General features: G+C 56.1%; 14 protein-coding genes across 14 annotated transcripts; 6 read left to right on the forward strand and 8 right to left on the reverse strand.

Annotated features, from left to right (window-relative positions):
* Window positions 1–61: 61 nt before the first annotated feature.
* On the forward strand, window positions 62–973 carry KRP23_8841 (putative S-adenosyl-L-methionine-dependent methyltransferase; the record flags this gene model as incomplete). Its single annotated transcript, XM_067894335.1, has 1 exon — window positions 62–973. One exon carries the CDS (start codon window positions 62–64, stop codon window positions 971–973), a length of 912 nt encoding a protein of 303 aa, XP_067743779.1.
* An 821-nt stretch (window positions 974–1794) lies between these two features.
* On the forward strand, window positions 1795–2496 carry KRP23_8842 (Cathepsin Z-1; the record flags this gene model as incomplete). Its single annotated transcript, XM_067894337.1, has 1 exon — window positions 1795–2496. The coding sequence occupies one exon, from the start codon at window positions 1795–1797 to the stop codon at window positions 2494–2496; it is 702 nt and encodes a 233-aa protein (XP_067743780.1).
* Window positions 2497–2803: 307 nt separating this feature from the next.
* On the reverse strand, window positions 2804–4255 carry KRP23_8843 (Eyes absent-like protein 2; the record flags this gene model as incomplete). The annotated part of the gene is made up of 1 exon (XM_067894338.1): window positions 2804–4255. One exon carries the CDS (start codon window positions 4253–4255, stop codon window positions 2804–2806), a length of 1452 nt encoding a protein of 483 aa, XP_067743781.1.
* A 160-nt stretch (window positions 4256–4415) lies between these two features.
* On the reverse strand, window positions 4416–5181 carry KRP23_8844 (uncharacterized protein; the record flags this gene model as incomplete). The annotated part of the gene is made up of 4 exons (XM_067894339.1): window positions 4416–4430; window positions 4577–4655; window positions 4716–4806; window positions 4872–5181. The coding sequence occupies 4 exons, from the start codon at window positions 5179–5181 to the stop codon at window positions 4416–4418; spliced, it is 495 nt and encodes a 164-aa protein (XP_067743782.1).
* An 89-nt stretch (window positions 5182–5270) lies between these two features.
* Window positions 5271–6441, forward strand: KRP23_8845 (uncharacterized protein; the record flags this gene model as incomplete). Its single annotated transcript, XM_067894340.1, has 6 exons — window positions 5271–5279; window positions 5370–5435; window positions 5507–5581; window positions 5657–5906; window positions 5987–6084; window positions 6328–6441. The coding sequence occupies 6 exons, from the start codon at window positions 5271–5273 to the stop codon at window positions 6439–6441; spliced, it is 612 nt and encodes a 203-aa protein (XP_067743783.1).
* Window positions 6442–6586: 145 nt separating this feature from the next.
* KRP23_8846 (Galactose-proton symporter) lies at window positions 6587–8354 on the reverse strand (the record flags this gene model as incomplete). Its single annotated transcript, XM_067894341.1, has 3 exons — window positions 6587–6758; window positions 6838–7017; window positions 7090–8354. 3 exons carry the CDS (start codon window positions 8352–8354, stop codon window positions 6587–6589), a joined length of 1617 nt encoding a protein of 538 aa, XP_067743784.1.
* A 1597-nt stretch (window positions 8355–9951) lies between these two features.
* KRP23_8847 (uncharacterized protein) lies at window positions 9952–11775 on the forward strand (the record flags this gene model as incomplete). Its single annotated transcript, XM_067894342.1, has 2 exons — window positions 9952–10687; window positions 11642–11775. The coding sequence occupies 2 exons, from the start codon at window positions 9952–9954 to the stop codon at window positions 11773–11775; spliced, it is 870 nt and encodes a 289-aa protein (XP_067743785.1).
* A 626-nt stretch (window positions 11776–12401) lies between these two features.
* KRP23_8848 (Secreted RxLR effector protein 100) lies at window positions 12402–12955 on the forward strand (the record flags this gene model as incomplete). Its single annotated transcript, XM_067894343.1, has 2 exons — window positions 12402–12798; window positions 12873–12955. 2 exons carry the CDS (start codon window positions 12402–12404, stop codon window positions 12953–12955), a joined length of 480 nt encoding a protein of 159 aa, XP_067743786.1.
* Window positions 12956–13048: 93 nt separating this feature from the next.
* Window positions 13049–14254, reverse strand: KRP23_8849 (Cyclin-H1-1; the record flags this gene model as incomplete). The annotated part of the gene is made up of 1 exon (XM_067894344.1): window positions 13049–14254. The coding sequence occupies one exon, from the start codon at window positions 14252–14254 to the stop codon at window positions 13049–13051; it is 1206 nt and encodes a 401-aa protein (XP_067743787.1).
* A 212-nt stretch (window positions 14255–14466) lies between these two features.
* KRP23_8850 (2-oxoglutarate-dependent dioxygenase citB) lies at window positions 14467–15735 on the forward strand (the record flags this gene model as incomplete). Its single annotated transcript, XM_067894345.1, has 5 exons — window positions 14467–14778; window positions 14845–15069; window positions 15134–15333; window positions 15400–15463; window positions 15526–15735. 5 exons carry the CDS (start codon window positions 14467–14469, stop codon window positions 15733–15735), a joined length of 1011 nt encoding a protein of 336 aa, XP_067743788.1.
* A 94-nt stretch (window positions 15736–15829) lies between these two features.
* Window positions 15830–16875, reverse strand: KRP23_8851 (Protein-L-isoaspartate(D-aspartate) O-methyltransferase; the record flags this gene model as incomplete). The annotated part of the gene is made up of 2 exons (XM_067894346.1): window positions 15830–16084; window positions 16159–16875. 2 exons carry the CDS (start codon window positions 16873–16875, stop codon window positions 15830–15832), a joined length of 972 nt encoding a protein of 323 aa, XP_067743789.1.
* A 101-nt stretch (window positions 16876–16976) lies between these two features.
* KRP23_8852 (Cathepsin Z-1) lies at window positions 16977–18254 on the reverse strand (the record flags this gene model as incomplete). The annotated part of the gene is made up of 1 exon (XM_067894348.1): window positions 16977–18254. One exon carries the CDS (start codon window positions 18252–18254, stop codon window positions 16977–16979), a length of 1278 nt encoding a protein of 425 aa, XP_067743790.1.
* A 660-nt stretch (window positions 18255–18914) lies between these two features.
* Window positions 18915–20086, reverse strand: KRP23_8853 (putative inactive peptidyl-prolyl cis-trans isomerase-like 6; the record flags this gene model as incomplete). The annotated part of the gene is made up of 3 exons (XM_067894349.1): window positions 18915–19033; window positions 19116–19200; window positions 19268–20086. 3 exons carry the CDS (start codon window positions 20084–20086, stop codon window positions 18915–18917), a joined length of 1023 nt encoding a protein of 340 aa, XP_067743791.1.
* A 286-nt stretch (window positions 20087–20372) lies between these two features.
* Window positions 20373–21763, reverse strand: KRP23_8854 (26S proteasome regulatory subunit 10B-like protein A; the record flags this gene model as incomplete). Its single annotated transcript, XM_067894350.1, has 3 exons — window positions 20373–21389; window positions 21452–21530; window positions 21675–21763. 3 exons carry the CDS (start codon window positions 21761–21763, stop codon window positions 20373–20375), a joined length of 1185 nt encoding a protein of 394 aa, XP_067743792.1.
* Between the last annotated feature and the right edge of the window lie 141 nt (window positions 21764–21904).

Consider the following 21904-nt stretch of genomic DNA (forward strand, 5'->3'; position numbering starts at 1 on the left):
TAGCAAAGCGCCACAACATTTTCTTCTTGCTTGCCCGCAAGAGCGATATCAACAGCGAGATATGGATCCTCAGTTATTCCAAGTGAGCGCCTCGCAAGTGGATGATACCTTTGCAGAGTCCATGGGATTCGTGACGACGTACCTTCGAGGGGTGGAGAGTGCTCGTAAGAACCGCCTAATCAATGACCCCTTCGCCGAGCCACTTACACGAAAGCAGCAACAGAATATTGAGAAGGTTTTGAAGGAGGTGTCGAGCTTTTTGCATGCTGTCCCAGTTGACGGTGTCGCGTTTCGCACGCGCTATCTGGACGAAGCGCTCTGTCACCGCGATCCCCGGATCCTCCAAATTGTGATCCTTGGCGCTGGACTGGATGCTCGTGCGTACCGTTTGGAGTCACTCCGCGGCTGCCATGTTCTGGAAGTCGACCAAAGCGAGAACGTGTTCGAGCACAAGGCTCAAGTGATGAAGGAACTACACGCACCACTGATTGCTCAAAGTGTTGACTGCATCGTCGCCAATCTAGCTCAGGCTGGACTGGAAGTCAACCTGATGGGGCACGGATTCAATCCGACCATGCCGACTTTCTGGGTCATGGAGGGGTTGATCCCCTACATGGAGCGCTCGAGGATCGTGGAACTACTGAAAACCATTGATTATCTCTCGGCTCCTGGAAGTGAATTTTGGACGGATATACCCGGTCGTATTCTTACCGATGCTGAAGAGTGGGAAAACCGCTGCATGAAGTACGGCGAGGACGACCCGTTGCATGGAGTTCTGAGCGAGATTCCTTGGACTCTTGAGCTTCAAGCATCGCTCAAGACTGCTGGAGACCACTTCGGTCGTCACTGGACCCCCATCCTCTCCACCAAGAGCAAGCAGGCAGCTCCGTTGTTCTTCATCGTCGGCAAGAAACCGATTCCCAGTGTGGTGGTGGAGCAGAAGATGTGCCCCGGGCTCGATTTTGAGGCCTAGTTGGGCAGTAACGCCCTTCGTTATACCATTTCCTTTGAATCAATACTTGCAGTCGTGAGTTGCAAGAATGAAGCATTTGCCATTTGCTCTGACCATTCACTTTCGGCCTTTTCCTTCAACTTCCTGCTCGTCAAATCAGCAGCGCATATCCCAACTTGTGATCTGCACTGCATACAAAGTGACTGGTGCTGGCAAAGCATTATCAAGGTCATCAAGGAAACGTTATACAATCATCATGCGTTGTCACCAACTTCAGTGCTTATTGGCGCGAGGATAGCGCTGAAAAAGTGCAATCGGCGTCGATCCGGAGTGCCCAATATCCTCGGACACAAGCAAGCCACTTGGCTGGAACTTCATCAACGTCACTTCCTCTTATTCCCTGAGGGACTCCACCTCCACGCTGTGAGCTCAACACCATGGGAGCCACTGTTGAGTCCGATCTCAACATCACAAAGGCTGCGGCGAATGTACCAAAGCCGCTCGAGTCGAATCGATCAAGTCTTCCAACCAACCGCTTCCGAGTAAGTTCCTTAGTCTCCGTGATCAGCTGGATCACAGTAATTAGCTCAACCATACTCGCCCCAAAGCACCTCGTCCAGAGGAACGCCCTGTTGACAGCGTGTGCATCAGCCCAAACTACCAAAGAAACACCAGAGGAACAAACTAACAAAGGCGCAGGATGGTTTCTCGGTGGCAACGATCCTGAGCACATTATCACCTCGCTGCCCGAAGTTCACTCCATCGAAGATCTACCCAAAAATTGGGACTGGCGAGACTACAACGGCACCGGCATCAGCCTCGTCACCAGCGTTTTGAACCAAATGGTGCCACGCACTTGCGGGTCGTGCTGGGCTTTCGCCACGGTGAGTGCACTGTCAGACCGTATTCGTATCGCGAATTTCAAGAAAACTGGTCGGCTGGACGCCGAAGTACTGCTGTCACCTCAGGTGCTTCTGGACTGTGGCATGCGATCCTTCGGTTCTTGTTACGGCGGAGACCCTCGATACGCGCACAAGTGGATTTACGAAAATGGCATCGTAGACTGGACATGCAACCCGTACATTGCCTCGCACCCGTCCTGGATGGGCGGCGGTGATTGTGGTGCAACACAATGCCACATGTGCAACATGAAGGGTGAGTGCTTCGTGGTTGAGGACCCAGTAAAACATCATATCTCGGAGTATGGTACGCTGAATTTCACGACGACGGCGGAGTTTGAGCTTCAGGCGATGAAGGAGATCTACTATCGTGGCCCGATTGTTGTCAGCATGTATTCACTGACATCGGAGTTCAAGCAGTACAAGGGAGATTACATCCTTCGTGATTCAAGTAAGTATTCCAGCACGACCCATGTCGTGAGCCTTGTAGGCTGGGGTGTCGATGCCAAGACGGGGGTCAAGTACTGGATTGTGCGAAACTCAATGGGCACGCATTGGGGTGGTCGTGGCTTCTTCCTGATCGAGCGCGGTGTCAATACCTTCAACATCGAGAACAAGGGCGCTTGGGCCGTCCCTATCGTGTAATTCAGCCCAATCACGCATCATTTGTAGACTTCTTGACAGTGCTATCGAAGTCACTGCTGTAAAAATCAGTTTGCCTTTGTAGTTTTCACCTCGGCGTGGATTTCTTCAAAGCTCTTCGCTAGCAAAAAAAAAAACAATGTTGCTCCATGTGCATATCCGAATCACAAATGCTTCTCGCAAAATCCCAATCGTAAAAATGCCCGCTACAAAAACAAATGAGCACCCTGCTGTTTCCGGCTGCATCGATGAATAAATAATGCTTGCTATTTGCCTACGCAAGTCAGAAAGCGACAACAGTAGAAGGCGCCTAGACTACAGCAGTTTGACCGACGGGGGAGGCTACAGACATCGGCGCAGTAGCAACTGAAGGAGAGCCGACCCCTGTAGCAGACGGTGCCGAGGCGTTGCTGTTGACTTGAACAAGCTGCAGATCGTAGCGCAATCGCTTGAGGTCCACAAGTGACCGAATCTTGTGGAACTCTAGACCAAGCGCGAGGCTCACCTGCTCTTCTTCGAGTCCGTCACCAATGGCGACGAATTCCACGCCCGGTGCTTCATATTTCTCCATGATAGTTTCAAAGCACCGGTACTTGTGCACTTTAGCCGAACTGTACACACGATCAATCGGGAAGAACGTGTCTAGTTGGTAGATGAGGCACTTGCACAACGCTGGCACCAACTGCGTATTCGTGACCAGCACGTTCACATTCTCCACCTCCTCTTCCTCGTCCTTGCTGTCGTCGCTGCTGCCAAGTTTGGTCCGGGCTGTAATGAGCTCCAGCACTTGCCGAGCTTCGAGCAGCCAGCCCGTAGAAAAGGTGTCAATGGCTGCCACTAGTGCACACCGGATAGCAAACCACTCACTGTCTCTATCATGCAGGAAATCCACATGTCCGCGGCGTTCGTAGATGTCCCGAATACGTTCATATCTCTCTTGCACCGTAGCGCCATCCGTGCCATTGTCCGTCGACGTAGCAGCTACATGTGCGATGTGATCCACGTCTGCGTCATGCAGGTCACTGAAGAAGAAGTGGCGCTCCAGCATCGCCAGCAAGAAGGTCATCATCTGCTCGCCCAGAGCCACTCCGGGGGCCACCTCCTTGCCGTGCGTCTGGGCGAACGTGCCCGTATACAGCGACGCGAACAGCACCAGCGTCTCATCTAAGTCCCAGATGAACACGCGTCTCCGCGCACGAGGTTTCGTGAGGCTTTCATCTCGCACAGCCTCAACCTGCGTCTTCTCGTCTTCATCTCCAGCTTGATCATCCTCTCTCCCCTCTTCCTTCTCTTCTAAAGCCTCCACGTCGTCTCTCTCGCTTGGCTCCGATCTCTGTCGCTTCATGGGGCGTGACGTCGAGTAGCTGTCGTCGTCCTGTCCACGGACGTCACCGTCTCGCTTGCCACCACGGTTCAGCAACTCGCTCGGCGGCTCTTGGAGCGGCGTCACGACCGCCTCGAGCCTCTTGGAGGGCAGCAGCGCCAGCAGCAGTGACAGCAGCGTCGCCCACAGCCGAGCGCGCCACTGGAGCGTTTTCAGGCGCCGGCGCTGGAGCGTCTCTACCCACTGCAGCCCGAGAATGACCGTCACGGCCCCGCAGAGACTCACGCCCACCACCGGGAGCAGCACCAGCTTGGCCACGGCGTCGCCCAGTCGCGCCATCGTTAGCAGCAGCGTCTTGTCCTTCGTCGCGAGCTTGCGCGAGTGAGCGCTCAGGGCCAGGGTCGCGTCGAGCCGCGCTTTCGTTCCGAACGTCTTCATGACCGGAATGCGTCACTGGCGAAAAGTCCAATAACAATGGAAGAGCCTTTTCATAGTAAGAAACAAAGACAAAGCGCGCTGTATTACGGAAAGTGTGTCATCACTACGGTTGCCTTTTGACTGTGTTCATCTTGTGGAGATACTTGTGCGCTGTTGCCATCTAGGACCCGTGAATCTACACGCAAGCAAGGGACAAGCACGTGATAAGTGAGCTACCGCATCGAGGTCGCCGTCTAGATGAACAGTTTTGTAGAGCGGCGCAACTTGCGCTTCACTCGTTGAACGCGCACAGATCGACTGGCTGGCAGGTCGGCCACGTACCGCACAAGACAGGTCACGCCATTGCTGCAGCACCAATGGAAGCTGCTGCGCCTCGCTCGTCGTATTATTCGGCACGTCCCTAGACAGTAGCAACATTAGTGGACACCCAAGCCAGCCACAGCTTGTCGGGACAACCCACCACCACACGAGCTCGTTGAAATGGTCCTCGACCTCCCAGATACGGCCTTCGTCATCAGTGTGTCGCAGCCCACTATCTTCCAGTACGAGGCCTGGCACACCACACCGAGAACCGTCAGTGGGACTCCCTGAAACACCGCCAACCAGCACAACGCACCGGTGAAGCCCAAGGGCGCCAGCGGCAGCTTCTGGCCCTGCAATTGGATACCGCGGAACTCCGCGCGCAGCATGTCGTCCTGGTCCTTGTCGCTCTTCTTCTCCGTTTTGACGTCCTGCTCCTCGGATCCCGTCCCGTGGTCGGTGCTGTTGCTGTTGCCGTCCCCGCACTGCGGACGGAAGAACGTTTTCACGGCTGCCGGCCCGTCGAAGTGGATGTGGCAGGGCAGCGAGTGCACGCGCTCCTCCGCGGGCGGCAGCGGACATCGCGTCAGACACACGCGCACAGCTCCCGACGCTTCTTCTACCATCGTGCTTGAAAATGCAATTATTGCAATTATCGCGGGAACTATATTCCCGCCAAACAATTATAGCCAGGATAAACCTTCGACGCCGTGCAATGGATGCGGTTGGTCCGAGCGCTGCCTGAACGCTCTGTCGCTTCCACGAGCTTATACAAGGCAATGCCCTTCTCTGTGTGTGATGCTGTATGGCACAGTCGAATGCACCCGCGAAGCGCTCGCGCGACGAAGCCAGCAAGCTGCTGGGCGAGAAAATGCTGCAGGTTTGGCGATGGAGACGCTCTTGGCTGGTATTGCAAGAGCTAACTGGTTGTGGATGGAATAATTGCTGCAGGGCTGGACGATGCTGGGCGCCAGCTGCCCCGTCGAGGACTGCTACACTCCTTTGATGCGTAACAAGCAGGGAAAGGTGGCGATATAGCTTCAGACTTGGTGGCGTTTTGGAAGATGTGCAGCTGACGGTGATATGTGCTCTCGTTGGTAGATGTTCTGTGTGCGGTGCGAGCAGTACGTGGTCACGGAGGAGGAAGCCAAGAAGCAGCAGGCAGAGCAGGAGGTTGAGGAAGCTGCTGCGGCGAAGCGGGAGGAGGCCGAGGCCGAGGCTCGCTACGAGGAAGAACGCAAGCGCCGTATCGAGCAGCAGTTCCGCATGGAAGAGCAAGCCAAGCAAGCGAGAGAGATGCAGGAACTTGAGCAGGCAAATGTGCTGCGATCAACGGCAGCCCATGGAGCTGGTACTGCTCGACTGTCATGCTGGTTCCGGTTTTGATTGAATCTCTTGCTGATATTTGGCCCTGCGTTGTTTTCCCCACAGTGAAGCGAAAGATTGACACTGCGGTCACCTTTACTAGTACTGAGAGCGACGCGGAAGTGAATGCTCTTCGCCGTCAGACACTTGCAGTGCTTTATCAGGTGGACCATCCGCATTTCTTTTAAACCGAGGCCGATCTGCTGTGTGCCTGCGGCCTTACGCTTGGGAATATTGCTACGCAATGCGAGAACGTTTTGAGGCACGATCATGGACCTTACAAGTTCGATCTTTGCATTCTTAGCAAGCCGACAAACCAAACTCTTCACGGCGGATCGTCTCTCTTCTCTCAAGCTGCACGGGTGTACTAACGCTAGTTGTTTGCCCACTCATTGCCGTGCTTGTAGAAAATGGGATCTCTGACCGACTCAATTTCCCCCAACGACCATGGCGAACGCTTGATCTCCATCGCCAAGGCTGTGCGGGAGATTGCTGAAGCTGCACAACTTCTGAAGCAGTAGTCGCTTTGATCGATGGACAAGAAGAACAGCGATAGAAGGAAGACGGTATATTCAAGCGATGGGGTAGTGATTGCCGTCTTTCGTCGCAGCAACCATTGCCTTAGCGGAAGCCGTCCATATAGTCTACTTAAAACTTCTGCCATCACTACAGATCAGTCGTCTGGTGTAGAATTCCGTATTCCTCATCCAGGCCCTCTAGATCCTGTTCGTCCAAGAGCGACTTTTGATCAGCATCGAGCTTCGCCGGTGCCGTCTTGATATGGGAGGTCTCCTCCACGAAGGCGTAGATGTATGCCAGACACACCACAGCCACGCCGCTGAGCACCACAATCAAACACGAAGCAGCGTCCTAGTCAGTGAATACGCTCGCTCCCAACCGGCTCAGCCCATACATACCAGAGGATCAAATAAAGCTTGGCTATGCCGTTCTTCTCGGGATTCGAACCGCGGCCTAAAAAGCTGATGGCAGACAGCGTGTAAACAGCGACCAGGATGTTGCAGATGTAGCTGATGACCATGTAAAATGCAAACGCCCGAGAGCGGATGTGCACTGGCGTGATGTCTCCGAGCATAACCCTGCATAACGCAGCATACCGCATCAGTAACGATCGTGCCGTGGAGTATGAAAGAGAAAGAGTAAAGCCGTACCAAACTACAGCGCCAAGACCCACAGCAAAGCCACCAACGAACATGAGCACCGACACCACAGCTACCATGCCCTGGACCTCAAGATTGTCGTTCAGGTAAAGTAGAGACCAGCTCAGCACTCCAAGTGCGACGATCATTAATGTCGTGCCCAAGATCAGCAGCGGGCGACGGCCGTACGAGTCCACGAAGCGCACGGATATAATGGTGACGCCCACATTCGTGAAGCCAACAACAGCCGTGGCAAAGAACGGGTTGGTCACTCCAGCAAAGTGGAAAATCTTGGCCGAGTACAGCATCACCGTGTTGATACCCGTCATGGCCTGGAAAAATACGAGGATCGTGCCGGTCACCACAACGTTCTTGTGAGCGAGGAGGTGCGACCACGTCACATGAGGCTCGTGCTGGCGGTGCTCCATCACGCGCGCAATTTCCTGCACTTCCGTCTCAACGGCCTCCTTCTGGTTGATTGGGCGCAAAAACACCAGCGTCGCGCGGCAGTCATGGCGTCCACGGTTCTTCATGAGCCACCACGGGCTCTCCGGGACGAGCGACGCGCTCAAACACTGCACGAGCGGAGGCATGATCATGAATCCGTTGAGGTATCTCCACCCCGAAGGCACCTTGGAGATGAGGAAGAAGCCCAGCACGGCTGAGACGAGCATGCCAATGGTTAAACTGAGCTGGTGCAACGACGTGATTTCTCCGCGCGAGACGGCGGGCGAGATCTCCGTCAGCAAGATGGGCACCGTGTTGGTCACGACGCCCGACGCTAGCCCCACGAGCAGCCGGCCGGCGTAGAGCTCACGCTTGGAGGTGGCAAGCGCGCAGACGGCGCTTCCGACAATGTACAGTACGTTGTTGACTAGAATGGTCTTCTTCTGGCCCACGCGCGCACCCACCCCGCCTGTGGTAAGCGCCGAGAGCACGCAGCCGACGACCACGAGCGCCGTGGCGAGCTCCTGCTCCTCCGTGCTGAGGTTGATGTCCACGAGGATGGAGCCCACGGCGTCCGGCATGATGCAAACGTTGAGCACCGCGGCGCTGAAGCCCCACATGAAGGATGAGATGGACACCAGCCACGCCGCGAGCCGCAGTTGACCCGTGCGGCCGCAGCCCACGAGAGACGCCTCGGGACGGACGGGCGCAGCGCCAGGCTTCGTGGATGCAGCGGAGCGACCGCTGCCTACTCGCAGGCGCTGGCGCTGCGGAGATACGGGCGCAATCTTGGGCAGGAGCTTCTCGTGGATGTCGACGTGGGCCTCCATGAGATGAAGGCGATGGTTCTTCCGACGTTTGCTTCAAGGAGGAAAAGATGCACCACACTGTGTTAACACGAGGTTGTGTGTCCACACTAGATTCAGATGGATGCAATCGTTGGGCCAGTCATCAGGCGCGTGTCTTTGCGGAGAGCGAATCCGATGGCGTGCTGGCAGTGCTGTGCAAATGCAGGGCAAGCCTTTGATGCGCGGGGCGTAGATGCCAACGCTTTTGGGCCAGTGGTGCGTAGCTTTTGGGCCAGCATCTTTTGGTGCTTGTAAAGCACTGTTTCATTTACATTTTGTGTATTACATTGAAATGGGCCTATTATTGTCTGTTCCAGGACGACGCGACAGCGTGTTTCGACCGCATAGATGCGCGACAATTTTACAGTACAACTTCAACAATTACCGCGAAAAGCTCATGTTCGCATAAACCTACCAGGCAAGCTCGTCTTAACATTGAAAAGTCTTTGGAGCGGTAGTTATGTGTCATCCCGGGCCGTGATTCACGGCTCGCTCCGCCCCACCACCGTCGGAGCACTGCCGACTGTATTGCTGCCGGCGATGCGAGCATACCGGCGGGCGAACTTGCCAAAGAAGCTTCGGCTTTAATAAATCGACGTCTGCTTTTCATTGCGACTGCAGCCGTCTAACGACATCCGTCGCGTCGAGACGGCAGCACCGTGTCGTCATCGCCGGTTTACCAGTGTAGCAAGCGTGCATTTCCCGGGATCCAGTCCATGCAAGCCTGAACAGCGCCTAGCGCAATGGCACAGAGCGCGTTAACTTATGGCTGGCGGCAGTCTCTATCTGGCATCTTTACATGGAGTAGCAGTGCTGCTTGGGGGGCCCAAGTAACGTAGCAAGTTGAGGCAGCACCGACAAAGCCACAATAGTTGCCAGCATTAATGCCAGCACTATTGCCGGCACTAATAACAGCGCTGAAACGCCAGCAGCATGGTCCAACGGCGTTAGGCTTACGGCGTTAGGCTTATGGCGTTGGCGGCTTACGGCGTTAGGCTTATGGCGTTGGCGGCTTACGGCGTTGGGCTATTCTGGACTCGGCCTGGGACCCCGGGCACGGATGAGTGACCATGCCTTCCATGCCGAGCTCGCAAGCACTGCAGCCGCGGGCGATAATCATCCAGATAGGGTGAACGAATTGGCCGGTCGACGCCGTGCCCTGCAGCGCGCCAATTGCAACCAAATCGTCGACAAAATTGCCTTCGGCGAGATCCACAGCTGCCTCTGAAGAGGTGCATGCGCTGTTGCGGTTTCTATGCGTTGGACCTGTCTCCGCTTACAAAAATCAAGTCAAAACCGCCCAGGTCGGGCCCTAGTCCCTGCCCATCTTGCTGACTCTCTCGCTGCGATTCGCGCAAAAGCGGTCGAGGCCTGCTTTTCGTCCAATCGGCGCGCGGCACGACCGTCGGCAGGAGCCCCAACCCGTTTTATCCTTCTCGCTCCAGCAAGCAAAGGTCCACGGAAGAAAAGCCGATAGGGAGCCGCGAGCCCGCTAGAACGCAAAGTGCTCGAAACAAGAGAGAGCAGAACAGGAAAAACAGGAAACAACCACCACCATTGACTCCCAAGGAGCACGAGAATGTGCCGGCCGATAGAGTCCCGCGATTCGCTGGGCGCCATGGGCCCGGCCGCCGTCGCGCTCTTCGCTGGCTACCAGCCCTCCGCCGCCGTCGCGGCGACAAACAACAAGGCCATGCTGAGCCAGAACGTCAAGGCCTCGGGCCGCGCGCCCGCCTGGTCCACCGCCGGAGACTTGGGTTTCGGCGCGGACGGCATGAACATGCTGAGCATGGCGGCACCGCCCCCGGCACTTCCCTTCGTGTCCTTCCCGAAGCCCAACAGCCTGCCGGCCATGCCGTGGGCCGCCGCCGCCCCTTCGACCGACCTGCTAAGCCTGGGCCTGCCCAGCGACCAGTTCGCGGCCGCCGAGACCAAGCCTGAGGCCGTGCAGCCCAACTTTGAGGCCCAGGAGCTCGAGGAGCTGCTGGACTTCTCGATGCCCGGCGAGATGGAGAGCGTGAGTAAGGACAAGCCCGACCTCGTGAACCTGGACGATGGCTTCGACGGCACGGAGATGTCGATCCTGTACAGCTTCCTGGTGGACGCGCCCGAGGACAAGGCCAAGCAGACGGCCGAGATCGACGACGGTATCCTGAACCTGAACGTGCTGGCGGGATCCCCCATCGACGGCCTTATGGAGTCGTTCGAGAGCGACTTCACGGACTCGGAGCTCATGATGACACCGCGTCAGCCGGAGCCCCACATGGTCGGCCCCAAGACGCTCAAGCCCGGCGAGGTCAAGAGCCGTCGCCTCTGTAAGAGCGAGGGCTGCTACAAGCGCTCGCGCTCGAACGGCCTGTGTATCTCGCACGGAGGCGGCCGTCGTTGCGCCGTTGAGGGCTGTGACAAGAGCTCGCAGGGCGGCAACCTGTGCATCCGCCACGGCGGCGGCAAGCGCTGCAGCCACGAGGGGTGCGACAAGGCTGCGCAGTCGAACTTCCTGTGCAAGGCCCACGGTGGCGGCCCGCGCTGCCAGTTCGCTGGATGCTCTCGCAGCTCGCAGGGCGGTGGCTTCTGCCGTTCGCACGGTGGCGGCAAGCGCTGCATGTTCGACGGCTGTGACAAGGGTACGCAGCGCGGCGACTACTGCGCTCTCCACGGCGGCTCGCGCCTGTGCGAGGTGCCAGGCTGCATGCGTAACGACCGCGGTGGGGGCCTCTGTGCCACCCACGGTGGCGGCAAGCGCTGCACCATGGAGGCCTGCAACAAGCCGTGCCGACGCAAAGGCCTGTGCTCCGCACACCTGCGCCAGGTGGAGGGTACCAAGTAAAGGACGGGTTGATCGAGTGGAAGTCGCTCCGCCCTTGCCGAAGTGAAAGACGAGGAGAGGACGACGGTGATGGTGGGACGACGACACGGGACAAAGAAGGAAACGAGGAGGGGAAGGGAGCGTGGGAAGGAGGAACTGAGGGTGGAAGGGAAACTGACGGGTCTAGTGGCGTTGGAATCCTTTGCTGCCACTTGGTCGGTCGAAGTCGAGCAGCGGCTTCAGTCTCTTTGCGATGGAGAGCGACTTCGGCCGACGGCAGCAGGGGAGGCTCTGCATTATTCATATGGTGTATAATTGGCTTGGCGGATGCGTGCGAGCGTGGTCCGTTGCGACGAAGGAAGGTCAAGAGTCATCGAGTGGTGGCGGAGTCGAGTGGCTGTCCCGACCAGTTTTTCCAGGAACTGAAGGGGGTTGAAGGCTGGCGAGACCAAAGCTGAAGGTGAGTCGGCTCAGCAAGGGATGGTCGTTGGGGCCCCATTCGAGCGGTGCTTTGGTTCTGAAGCGTTGGCGGTGCGCATGCTGCTCGCAGTCCGTCAGCTCTTCTTTATTTACAGCGAGGAAATGTTGGAGTAATGCCATTTTGACCTTTTAATAGCGTGGTGTTCAAGTCTCATATATAGTAGCAATTCTTTAGTGCATGCGTTCTTATGTGTACTCGGCTGACTCATCTACCAGCGCTGGGCTGCACACGACACTTGTCGAGTCGAGTTGGCGGGCGCAAATAGGTGCCCGCACAGTCGGTATCGCGTGCAACCGCCAAGCGCACAGCTCCATGCAGCGATACTGTTCTTTTCGAGACAAGATCTACACGACGACAAGAGCGGCGGAAACGCGACCGTTCAGATTGCCTTTGCCCAGCAGCGCCTGACCAGCGACGTGGGTGCGGATTCAGTGCGGTGGCCCATGTAGCGTGGCGTCAGCGACGCCCAGCTCAGCGAGCGAGTCGCTGAGCTGGGCGAGGACAGCCCCTGGCCTACATCGCGCTATGTTGCCACTGGCCATTACGATCACCTCGGGCGCCGATAGAGCTTCGAGCGAAAGCACTATTCTCCGGTTGAAGTTTGTTCGTGGTCTCATTTGTTTGTGGTCCCAATATAATAGAAAAAAATAATGGAAACATAAAAACAATTAATATACCAAATACGCATATAGACAATATTGCTACTTTGGCGTCGTCCACAAGGCCAAGCAATACAGGTATGGCGGGACCCGATGCGGACGATGCGATGCCTCGCGCCAAGCGGCTGAAGCTGTTGCGCGAGGCCAAGATCCGCAAGGAGCGTGGCGAGAGCAGCAGTGGCGAAGCTGGCGCACTGGTGGTTGCAGGGGTGAAGCCCGTTGAGGACGAACCAACGCAGCCGAAGGACCAGGAGGACACCGATATGCCCGACGCGGACCAAGCTCCTGACAAGACAGAGGACCTCGTGGAGAAAGTGGCTCTGGCGCAGGAGGAGGACGCCAAGACAGAAGACGAGAGTGAGGACGAGCTGCTGAATTTGGCGCCCAAGCGCGCCAACTGGGACATGGAGCGCGACATCGCACCCATGCTGCGCAAGCTCGAGAAGCGCACGCAGCACGCAATCGTCGAGATCTTGCGTACGTTTGGAGCTCAGCTTGGCACGTTGTTTTGAATGCTCATGTGTCTAACAATGGCTCTGCTGGAATTGCAGGTGAGAAGCTGGCAGCAGAGCAGCAGGAGGAAGACGACGATGACGAGGAAGAAGAAGAAGAGGAAGACGAGGAGGTGGAATAGCGCCGTCATTTGCAGTGCAATCCTATGTACTATGATATAGCGCTTCAGTGCACCGTCTGGGACCAGCAGGGTTTAACCTGGTCACCTAGGTGTTCATTTAATGTCTTCGCTTTTAGCCTTCTGCTTTTTAAGCTTCTTCTTGTCATCCTTGGATCCGTTTTTGCGCTTCTTGTCCTTCTTTTTGCCGTCCCCCTTCTTCTTCTTTTCTTTCTTCTCGTCATCCTTGTGGAACTGCTTCAGCTTCTTGTATATCTGTTTGACCTGCTTGCCGCGATGCTGCACGGCTTGCTCGCCGCCCTTGTCTTTTTCTACTTTCAGTGCTTGGAATGCCTGCTTAATCTGCTGAAATCGACCCGTTACCTCGTCGACCGGCTGGTCCTTAGAGAACTTGCTGCGTTTCATGTAGTCCAGTACATCAGCACTAGTGAGTCCGCACGCCTTTTCACCGCTGCTAGCAGCAACCTCATCCGTGACATGCCATAGCGCTGCAAGCGCCAAAACCGACGGGTAGTGCAGCAATGGCAGGTCTGTGAGCAGCATGTCATTGAGCAGTGCGGTCGAATTGGCGTGCAGCTTTTGCAGGACGGTCGCAGGTAGATCCTTCGACAGCACCTGCTTGGCGAAGGCGCGGAAGTCGTCCAAGAAGCCCAGCAGCGCACGGAACGGGTGATACATGATGAGCTGGAAGCGCACGCCCTCAAGCAAGATCATCTCGTGGCCAATGATGAACTTGTGGTCCACGTGGAGCTGGTCAGCAACGGTGTCCACGGACATGTACTGCTCCTCGACCTTTCCCGCCACGTAGATGGCCGTAGGGACGAGAAACTTGGGGTGGAACTCCATCACACTGTTGCTTAGATAGAACCTCTTGAATAACAGCATGGCGCAGCACTTGACCTTGTCTGAAGTGCGCAGGAACTGGGCGCTGCAGCTCTCCTGGATCTTCTCCTCGTAGAAAGCTCGGAGCAGCGCCTCCTGTTCCGGATTCAGGAACTCCAACAGCGGCGTCAGTTGCAGATTGGCCTTCTCCTCCGCCTCCTCCTCTGTGCTCAGATCCATGTTCACCTCGTCGTTCCAGTCGAAGGCGTCGCGCACTGCAGTGGACGAGCGCGGTATTAGAGCCGAAAAAGACCGCGCTTTGCGGCTACTGGCGGCCGCCGCCTCAACCTTCTGCGTTTCCCCGCGCTCTAGACGCAGCGCGCGCTTCGTCTTCACATGCTGCAGACGACGCACACGCGCCAGCTCCTCCGCCGAGAAGACCCAGTTGTTGAAATGCGTCGACGTCGAGAGGTACGACATGCTGCCGATCTGCCGCAATTGGAGTGCTGCGGACGATATGACACTACATGGGGTATGCTATATTAAAGGTGAGTGTGTACCACACCATATTGAAGTTGGGTGACGTCGAGCGCATCGATGATCTTCTCATCACTTGAGTTTTGGCCATGTGGGGCGCTCGTTTCGCGCTTCGCCAGCCTCTCGGGGCCAGGAGCTGCTCGTCACCGCGTGTAATGACGGCGAGGAAGGTGGCGCTGCAGCAGCTGCCGCTCGTGGACGTATCTCCGCTGGTTGCGGCTGCCAACAGCGGCGGCGAGGTGCCACCCGAGACGAAGGCGCAGATTTTGAGCGACATGCGCTCAGCATGCATCGACACGGGCTTCTTCACGGTCCCCACAAAGGGAGTGCTGTCCAGTCGGCTCGTCCAGGCGGCATACAGTCGAGCTGACGAGTTTATCGCGTTGCCGGACTCGGTCAAGCACAAGTATCACTGCAAGCGCTCGCCCAATGCTCGAGGCTGGACGCCCATGTTCGAGAAGCCATCGGTGCGATAGAATTGATATTGCTATGGCAGAAAGGATAGGGTGTTGATGGCCTGGTTTATGCTGCAGTACCAACCGGATGTGGTGTCCCACTTGGAAGGCTTCGATCTCGCCAGAGAGCTCCCCGAGACGTACGTGAAGGAGGGATCGAGCTTGGGTCCTAATGTCTGGCCAGCTGAAGTGCCACAGTTTCGGGAGGACGTGTACACACTGTATGAGGAGACTACCAAGCTTGCGACGGTGCTGTTTCGGAGCTTTGCCGAGATGTTCGGCCTTCCATCGTCCACGTTCCTGGTGCGAAAGCGATTTCATATACTAAAGCTGGCGATAGACGGTAGTGACTTTCTTGATGCTGTAGCAACACGTCGATGAAGAAGCTGAAGCTTTCATGCGGCTGCTCACGTATCCAGAGATCGAGGCGCCTGCGAAGAACTCGACGGTTGGGATCGCCTCACACACCGACTTCGAGTGTTTCACTATCATTCACCAGAACGGCGAAGGACTGCACTTGCTGAACCGCCAAGGCGTTTGGGTCGAAGCACCTGTGTGCGATGACAGGTACCAAAAGACTTGGCTCACGAACCTGTCGTTGGACTAACTTGCCCTGTTTTTTTCTACTCCCAGACTCTTTATCATGGTTGGCGATATGCTCGAACACTGGACTAATGGCGCCCTAGTTGCTACAGAGGTAAGCTCCGCAGAAACGACGAGTCAATGCTTTGTTTTGATCTACATATATCTTGTCTGCAGCATCGCGTGTGCAACTCGGAAAAGAAGCGCCAATCCATCGTGCGCTTCAACGGCGCGAACGGTGACACGGTCGTGGAGCCACTTCCGGCCTTCGTGACACCAGAAAATCCGCCTCGCTACGCGAGAATGACGCAGCGCGAACACATTACCCACCAGATCGAACTGGCGGAGCAACTTCTGCAGAAAACCAAGGCCGCGGCGCATGCCTGATGACACAGGTCAGCAAACCTCACACACGATGAAAATGGCGTCGTCAATAGCCGATAACCGTGACATTGACAGCTTGATCCCAGTAATCTTTCCTCTACTTTCGCAGCGCTGCGAACTCTTGGAACAGCTTTTTCGACTCAGCATTGCTCATAAGATCATCTCGCGTGGGCTTCCGTCCGTTCTTAGCTTCAAAATCCTCACGCCACTGGGTAAGGGCCTTCTCCACGCGCGTGAGTTTCTCGGTGCGCGTCTCCTGTACAACCTCCACGGGCACAGTGTCGAGTATAGGCTGGCAGAGAACGCTCATGATATCGCGCTTGTCTACAGTTCCATCAGCATGCTTGGTCATCTAAAACCACAACGTACACGAATTTATGAGCTCAGTGCAATCCCTTCCTCGTCGCTCCTCTTTACGACTCTCACCTTGACCAGCTTCTGCTCTGCACCCGCCCCACCAAGTGGGATCAAGAGTCCACCTCCAGGCTTCAGGTACTCCAGAAAGCTCTCGGCTTCAGCCTTGGTTTCTACGGCAACACCGACATGGATGCAGTCATATCGACCATGCGATGGGAGGCCGAGGTCTCTCTTGCCTGTACTCAGTAAGATCTCTGTCTGCTTCTCCGCGTCCTCTTTACCCAAACTGCGCTGCAAATTCTGTTTCGAGAACTCCACGAGCTCCGGCACAATATCAACGCCCGTGACAAAGCCCATAGGCCCCACCAAGTGAGCCATAGCAGCCACAAGGATGCCTGACCCGCAGCCCACGTCCACCGCAGTCATCCCTGACCGCAGGTGCTTCTCCAACAGCCCCAGCACCTGCGCGTGCTGCTGCGGGGTGGAAATCGTCGCTACCGAGCCGATTTTCAACGGGCGATTAGCATAGCGATCGCTCGAGGCTCGAAACGCGGGTGCCACGAAGTCCCCACGGTCCACGCGCCTCAACGCCGCCTCCAGTCGCGAGCCAGAAGCCACCACATTCGTCCGGACCAAACTATCCACCAGCGCAGCGTGCGAGTCGCCACCGATTTGATGGCCGATGCTGGTGCTCACAAGCAGGTCCTCCGAGATGCCACTTAAGACGCTCAAGGGGCGGGAGGCGCCTGCACGAGACGAGCGCCACGGCCGGAGCAGCGACGACATTCCTGATCAAAATCTGAGGTGCTGAGAATATAGTCCAGGAATTTGTAAAAAATAGTCTTCAAATTAATAACAGCTCAAATTCATGGTTATAGTTTTGGGCTCTACACGATTGGAACGGCCCAAGCTCCGTGGCTCTCGATGTTGTAAATGTTAACGCCTCGCTCGGCGAGGAAGAAGCCGCGGTCGCCCCAGTTTGTGCCGTCCGAATTGCGGACGACCCAGTACTTGACACCAGTCTTGGCGTCGGTGCCCCACCCGACAAGACTCACGACATGGGTCGTGCCTGGGTATTTCGTCGAGTCACGCAAGATGTAGCCTCCTTTGAACTGACGGTACTCAGGTGATAGCGAGTACATGCTCACAACAATCGGGCCACGATGGTAGATCTCGTTCATGGCCTGCAGTTGGAACTCCTCGGACGTCGTGAAGTTGAGCGTGCCGTACTCTGAGATGCGGTACTTTACCGGGTCTTCGAGCACGAAACACTCACCCTTCAGGTTGCACGTGTGGCACTGTGTGGCAGCACAGTCGCCGCCGCCCATCCAGGACGGGTGCGACGCAATGTATGGGTTACACGTCAAGTCCACGATACCATTCTCGTGGATCCACTTGTGTGCATGCCGCGGGTCTCCACCGTGGCAAGAACCAAAGGATCGCATGCCACAGTCCAGTAGCACCTGAGGCGACAGTAACACCTCGGTGTCGAGTCGCCCGGTCTTCTTGAACCGCGCGATGCGGATACGGTCCGACAACGCGCTGACTGTGGCGAAAGCCCAGCACGACCCGCACGCACGGGGCACCATTTGGTTCATGATGCTGGTGGTGAGGCTGATACCGGTGCCGTTGTAGTCCCGCCAGTCCCAGTTCTCGGGCAAGTCGTCAAAGGAGCGAACTTCCTGCAACGGTGTCAAAACGTGTTCGGGGTCGTTGCCGCCAAGGAACCAGCCGGCTCCTTTGTTCGTTTGGACCGTCGCAACGCCACCCTCGCCGGTTTCAGTGCCAGCGGCAGCACACGCCGCCATCAGATCGAGCTGGTCTTGCACGGCGTGCATCGCGACCCCGTCGTGCGTGTAGTCGGCGAGTTGCTTGGGTGCGAGCACCGCCGAGTTGACGAAGCATCCCAGCACGATCCAGCCGAGCACTGAGCCAATGGAGCGCAGTCGGAAGCGATCAGCTCGGAAGTTCTCCCAGCTTGACTGCAACAGCGACGACGTTGAAGTCTCAGGACCGTTGCTGGGGCTGAGGAGCGTGCTGGTGCGTGGCTGCAACAGCGGCAAGTCGGACTTGTCGGTGATCGCCATGGGGCTGCTGGAATTGGTCTGGAGACTGCGGGAGAAAGTTGCAAAGTGAGCCGCGTAGGGCTGCAGAGGGTGAGCCATGTTCTTCCAAGTCTGACGAGGAGCTCTTCTCGTCTGTTGGAAGGACATCATCTGCTCTGTTGGCGACGCGACTCCATGTGATTGGCCGAGCGAAGCGGCGTGGACCAATCAGTGGAAAAAGAACTTGATCTTGAAGTAACGGCTCGCTAGGATGGATACACAGGGGTGATCGACGCGGGAGGGACAACGCCCAAATCTTAAAGCTGGTGATGGTGCAAATATGATGCAATGGTCAGGCATGCAGTCAGGCACTCGAGTTGTTGGCGGCGCCGTCCCCGCCCGCGTCCCAAGCAGCCATTGCGACGGGCGTCCAATGGTCAAGAGCTCCAGGCTCCAGTCACGCACGCTACGGAGTTGATGCTGACACTGCCGTCGACGCAATCTGCCGCGTTAGGTGTGGGTCAGGTCGGCGAGGAATTTCGTGTCAGGGTCCCCGCTGTCTGCGGTGTCACGATTATGGACGTCTTGGAAGGATGCTGTGCCGCACAGTCATGCTGCAGAGAATAGGCACGAGTGCCTGACCAAGGCAAGAAAACCTTGCTCGCTGGGCGATAGAGTTTGTACCTGAGTGATGGTATGGTGTTTGGTGTTGAATGTACACAGTCGCTGCGCTGCGAATCAAGTGGAGATGATGTTTTCTAGTACTTTTTAATCGTCTCCTCACTGAAGTTTCCCACTGTCGACAATGGTACACGGCACGCAAGGCCGTTCCTGGCGAGTTTCCAGACTCCCGATTGTCATGATCGTGCGCCATCCGCTTACAACTCGGCCAAATGCCACTGCAGGTCATCAAAAGCGAACAGTGTACACGTTAGTTTCAGGATCGGTGAACTTGGCAAGAAAGACAATAACTTGCAGTACCCTTACGGCGATCGAGCCACGGTTGAGGCGAGAGGGTGATGAAGAATTGGGAGCCGTTCGTATGTGGGCCTGTATTTGCCATTGACTGCAAAGAAACTCGTTAGACCATTTGTGACTGATGGACGAAGGTTAGTTTGTAGGTACGGACGTACAAGGATGCCAGCAGCGCTATGCGAGATAGCGAAGCTCTCATCACCAAACTCGAGGCCGTAAAGAGACCGAGAAGGCCCGTCTCCTCGACCATTACCAGCCACATCACCAGCTTGGATCCAGCCGCCACGTACAACGCGGTGCACCGGGTTGTCCTGGAAGCCTAACTGTTGTGTTTCATCGTTGATGTCAGGGACCTTGTGCTCACAGAACGCCAGAAAGTTTTTACATGTTTTGGGGCACACGTCCTGGTAGAGCTCAAGTTCTACCCGCGGCAGCGCCACACCATCAACTTCGAAGACCAGAAAAGCATACTGATGTCCAGACGACTCGCGATAATGAGCCAGAGCTTGTTGGGCTGCTTCCTCCGCTTTTGCCTCCAGCGTTTCTTCCGCGAGTGCCAATTTCTCGTTATACTCTTTCCGTGCGCTGTCATTGCCATCGCTATCATTCCCGAGCACGGGCATCCCATCAAACGCTGCAGCGGCTAGCAATTCATTCCTCGAGAGTTGTGTCCGTTCCATTGCGAAGTCAAGCAAGTCGTCTTCGCCGTCTAGCATGTCGTTTGAGGAATCCAACAACAGTATGATTGGTCGAGTCGTTCGAAGCAGCTCTGCACGCCCGCTCTTGGGGATTTTCTCCTGCTGGTTTTGCAAATACTCCAGGTATTCAATCTCCATCATCCCTTCCAGCGGAGACACGAAGATTGGGTGCAGCTTCCGCAGCTCATGGAGCAGCAATCTACAACGCTGGTAAGCCACGTCACCCATGAGACCCACCAGCTCGCAGCACTCCATTACAGCCCCGCCTGTCGTCGCCATGTTAAGACACTACTTTGTCTGCTTCAAACTAGCACAAATGCCAACTGCAGTCCGTTTGCGTCGCGTCCCCGCAGGTTTATTTGCGGCACAAATGGGATGAGCCTGAACATACACAACCACCCCAAACAAGCACAGCATCAACTTCAAGATACAACCCACCATGCGGTGTTCATTTCCGATTGTCTCGTATCTGCTCTACTCGGCCACTCGACTCGAATAAGATAGTTCGAAAACGCGCACATCGGCGCCAGATGAGAATGCCCACAGCACGTAACAGCGCTCCGATTTAAACCTTGCTGTAGTCCATCTTGGACTCGAGCTTCTTGGTCTCAGCCAGTTTCCGCGCAGCCTTCATGAAGTCCTCCTCCACAACGTACTCGCGATCAGCGCGGATAGCGAACATACCCGCCTCCGTACACACGTTGCGCATATCGGCACCGTTGAAGCCATCTGTGAGCTTGACAATAGACTCGTAGTCAATCTCGCCCTTCTTCGTAATGGGGCCAGAGTGAATTTTGAGAATATCCATGCGCGAGGCCTCGTTAGGCAGCGGGATCTCGATCTTTCGGTCAAGACGACCAGGACGCAGCAGTGCCGGATCCAGAATATCCGGTCGGTTCGTAGCCATGACCATCTTCACTTGTCCTAGAGCGTCGAATCCATCCAGCTGGTTCAGCAGCTCCATCAGCGTACGCTGAATTTCACGATCCGCCGATGTGCCTTCCGAGTAACGACTTCCACCGATAGCGTCGATCTCATCCATGAAGATGACACACGGCTGGTGGTCTCGGGCGTACCCGAACATCTCACGAATCACACGGGCGCTTTCACCGATGTACTTGTCCACAATAGCACTAGCCACGACCTTCAAGAAGGTGGCGTTAATGTTGCACGCGAGTGCACGCGCCAGCAGCGTCTTGCCCGTACCCGGCGGGCCGTACAATAGCACACCCTTGGGCGGCTTGATACCAACCCGCAGGAAGAGCTCCGGGTTGGTGAGCGGCAGCTCGATGACCTCACGAAGTTCGCGGATCTGCTCGTTCAGTCCACCGATGCTCGAGAACGACACGTTGCCCGCGTCCTCATTCAGCATGTGGTACACTGTGGGGTCCACCTCACGCGGCAAGTAGCGCATAATGGTGAGCGTCGTCATGTCCAGCGCCACGCGCGTACCCGACTTGAGTTTGCTCTTCTCCACCTTGGCGCGGCATCCCACGACGTAGCGCGGGCCGCTCGACGCCTTGACAATGAAACGGTCCTCGTCTAGCTGCCGCAGCACTTCACCAATGATTTGGCCCACACTCTGTAGAGATAAAACGTCGTCAGTTAAGGAGATAACAACGTTTTAATAGAGTAAGACTGCACCTGCAGAGCCTTGAGGTCATCCTCCGTCTTGTTGAACTCCTTCACGAGCGTCTTGACGTTCTCGCGCATGTTCTTTACCCTGTTTTACATGGGGAAATGTCGGTAAATCGTGAGTAAATAGCAGAAGAAATTCCAGCAAATGAAGCGAAAGATCGCAAGCGACTGAACGAAGGACATAGAGCGCTATAGAGAGACATGTTTGCATGCAAAGAGAGCCACACACCTGCTCTCCATCTCGCGGTGCTCCATGACCTTGGCCTTGTACGCGTTGAGCACCTGCGTGCGCTCATCTTCGGTCGGCACGGACGCCATCTTCGCCTCACTGCTTCGAATCGAGTTCTCCCCTTTTTGGATACGGCACTGAAAATCACCCAATCAAAATCGCATAGATATCTAATTGGCTGAAAATACGCCTGCGTCAAGGGGCACATCTTGTCCAGCTAGCGTAACCGC

The sequence above is a fragment of the Phytophthora ramorum genome (assembly GCF_020800215.1).
Source record: "Phytophthora ramorum isolate Pr-102 chromosome Unknown Phyram_PR-102_s0007, whole genome shotgun sequence".
Lineage (NCBI taxonomy): Eukaryota > Oomycota > Peronosporomycetes > Peronosporales > Peronosporaceae > Phytophthora > Phytophthora ramorum.